The sequence below is a fragment of the Pleurodeles waltl genome, chromosome 5 (genome assembly GCF_031143425.1).
Source record: "Pleurodeles waltl isolate 20211129_DDA chromosome 5, aPleWal1.hap1.20221129, whole genome shotgun sequence".
In the NCBI taxonomy this organism is placed as follows: Eukaryota; Metazoa; Chordata; class Amphibia; order Caudata; family Salamandridae; genus Pleurodeles; species Pleurodeles waltl.
In genome coordinates, this window is record NC_090444.1 from 1,172,580,360 (window position 1) to 1,172,583,138 (window position 2,779).

A 2,779-nucleotide genomic window follows, 5' to 3' on the forward strand; every position below is an offset into this window, starting at 1 on the left:
CGACCACCGCCACTGCCACCACCACCACCAGGAAGTGACCCTCCCCTGAACATTCTCCCTTGTGTGTGACTGAGACACCTTGGCCACTGTTCACTCTCATGTCTCTGTTTTCCCATGGCCAGCATACTGGACCTCGGCTACCCACAGTTGGACTCACCACTCTGATTATCTCACCGCCATGACCCCACTCATCACCCCTTGCACTTGTCCCTCCTAAACAAACACCATTGAGCACAGTTACTGCCTATGTCTTTATTTGTCACAAGTACGAATGGAACTGCCAATACATATGCAATTGGCAAGCCATGGCCCAGCACATGCATAGGAGTGTGACAGAGGGGGGAGCAAAATGCAGGGAGGTCGATCCTGGAGCAGCCAGTGGCTGGAGATATGTGTCAAGGAAGGCAACGGGTCAGGCAGGGACCACAGTACACCACTACGATGTCCTGAAAGTAGAGCAAGACAGGGAGAACAATCACTGTAGGAGTCACAGATGCCAAGTCAACAGAAATGCACTGTAGGAACAGGTATCCAAGAAAGATATGGCAGTCAGGTCCACAACCATATGGCCAGTACAAACACACAAAAACAACACATACCAACCCTATGGTACCACCCTCACAGCACCCAGCGCCAGACCAGACCCCATGCCCACTACCACCAACAACTATGTAGCACTGCCACCAGATGTCGCCTCCCAGGATAGATGCTGCACAGATGCAAAAACCCTGTGTGGCACACACATAGCACTTGAAGTGGCAGCTCAGAGAACATTGTGCATTCACGTTGATGGCACTAGTGCACCAGCACAATAGCTGCCTGACTATAGGCCTCGCCTGTACACTGTGACTACCTAAGTCATGGGTACATGTGACACCCTCCCCCAACCCAGCCACGGGCAGAGTTGAACCCAATACCATCAGTGGACACAGACAACAGGTGGTAGCAGGGACAAGGCAGATAGTCATAGAGCACACACACCAGACAGTTGACACATACCTGCATCTCAGTTGAAGTACTGTTGAATCAGCTCTGCCCTGGAGTCAGCTGTATCCTCATCATCCTCCCCTTCATCACACCCCATATCCCCTTCATTAGCCAATGGTACAGCTACCCCTTCCTCTGCATCCAGCAATGGGATGTGACTTCTCAGGGCCAGACTGTGCAGCATGCAGCAGGCCACAATGATCTGGCACACCTTCTGTGGGTTATAGAGTAGGGCACCCCCGGAGATTTGCAGATACTGTAATCTGGCCTTCAGCAGGCCGAAGCACCTCTCAATGACCCGTCCGGTATGACTGTGGGCCTCATTGTAATGGTCCTCTGCATCTGTAGTTGGATGTCTCACAGGTGTTAGGAGGCAGGGCAGGTTGGGATAGCCAGAGTCACCTGTGTGCACAGAGGTAAGAGGCATGGCAAGACCAGGAGGGCGATAGGGCAGGGACACAAGAGTGAAGAGAGCTGAGGGGCACACATATGCAGGGGTACATACCAATGAGACAGGCCCGGTCCCTCGTATGTGGTGCCATCATGTGTGGGATGTTGCTGTCCCACAGCATGAAGGAATCATGCACAGAGCCTGGGAACCTGGCCGTCACCTGGGAGATGTATTGGTCCGCGAGACACACCACCTGCACGTTAACCGAATTAAAGTTTTTGCGGTTCCTGGAGACATGTTCACTACTCCTGGGTGTCACCAGGCCAGTGTGGGTGCCATCAATGGCCCCAATGACATGAGGGACATGTGCCACTCCGTAGAAAGCAGCCTTGACAGTGGGCAATTCTGCATGTTGGGGGAACCAGACGTAGCTGCCCAGATGTTTCAGCAGGGCATATAGTACATCCCTCAGGACGTTGCTAAACATGGGCTGTGACATCCCTGCTGCCAGGCCCACTGTGACCTGGAAGGAGCCTGGTGCAAGGTGGTGGAGGACTGACAACACCTACACTGTGGGAGGGATGGAATTGGGATGGCGAATGGCAAGTAACAGATCCGGTTCTAACTGGGCCACCAGGTCCATGATGGTCTCACAGTTCAGGCAATAGGTCTGGATGATGTGATGCTCCTCAAGGGTGGCAAGGTGGACTAGGGGCCTGTACACCAGTGCATTCCTCATCCTCAGCCTTACATCGTACCTGGGAACAGGAGAGAATGGGTATTATGTTGTGCACCATAGACTATGTAAACGGTGTTGATGTGGCCACAGGTCACCAAATGTCACCCATGACACACTAACATTTCACCCATAAACCACATTGGACATGTAAAATGGCAGCCGCCTATCCTGCATGCATGGGACAAGTGGAAGTAAGCTCATCCCGCCTACATAACACGTCACGACCGCCGTGCAACTCACCATTGGTTAGCACTGTTGCCTATGGGAGGCAGGAGCCAATGGTGACCGCTGCTGGCGATGACGGTGTTGCCCTGGTAGCTGTGACCGCCATTTCAGGTGCTCATGCTCACTTGACTCCTGAACCTCATGCACTGAAGACCTCCATTGCGTGTGCTGCTGTGTTCTGAATCTGGGAGCCAAGATGCCACATCCTGCAGGAGACAGGGCCTCAGCCTTCACCCAGGAAGAGTTGGAGCGGCCTGTGGATGGGGTCCAGCCCCTCTATGGACAGTTGTATGGGGCACCAGAGCAGCAGGTGATCCCAATGTCATTGTCATGTATGTGAGTTGTGTGCATGGGGATGGGAGCCTTGGTGAGTGGCAGTGTGTCTGGACAATGGACATCGGTGAGGGGCCTAAGGCTACGTTAGGTGACGACGTGTG

At 53.5% G+C, this 2,779-nt stretch overlaps 1 protein-coding gene across 1 annotated transcript; it reads right to left on the bottom strand.

Moving 5' to 3' along the window:
* Nucleotides 1-1,006: 1,006 nt before the first annotated feature.
* LOC138297101 (putative nuclease HARBI1) lies at nt 1,007-1,877 on the bottom strand. The gene is made up of 2 exons (XM_069236600.1): nt 1,493-1,877; nt 1,007-1,389 (listed from the first exon to the last, which is right to left on the bottom strand). Exons 1-2 carry the CDS (start codon nt 1,875-1,877, stop codon nt 1,007-1,009), a joined length of 768 nt encoding a protein of 255 aa, XP_069092701.1.
* Nucleotides 1,878-2,779: the final 902 nt, after the last annotated feature.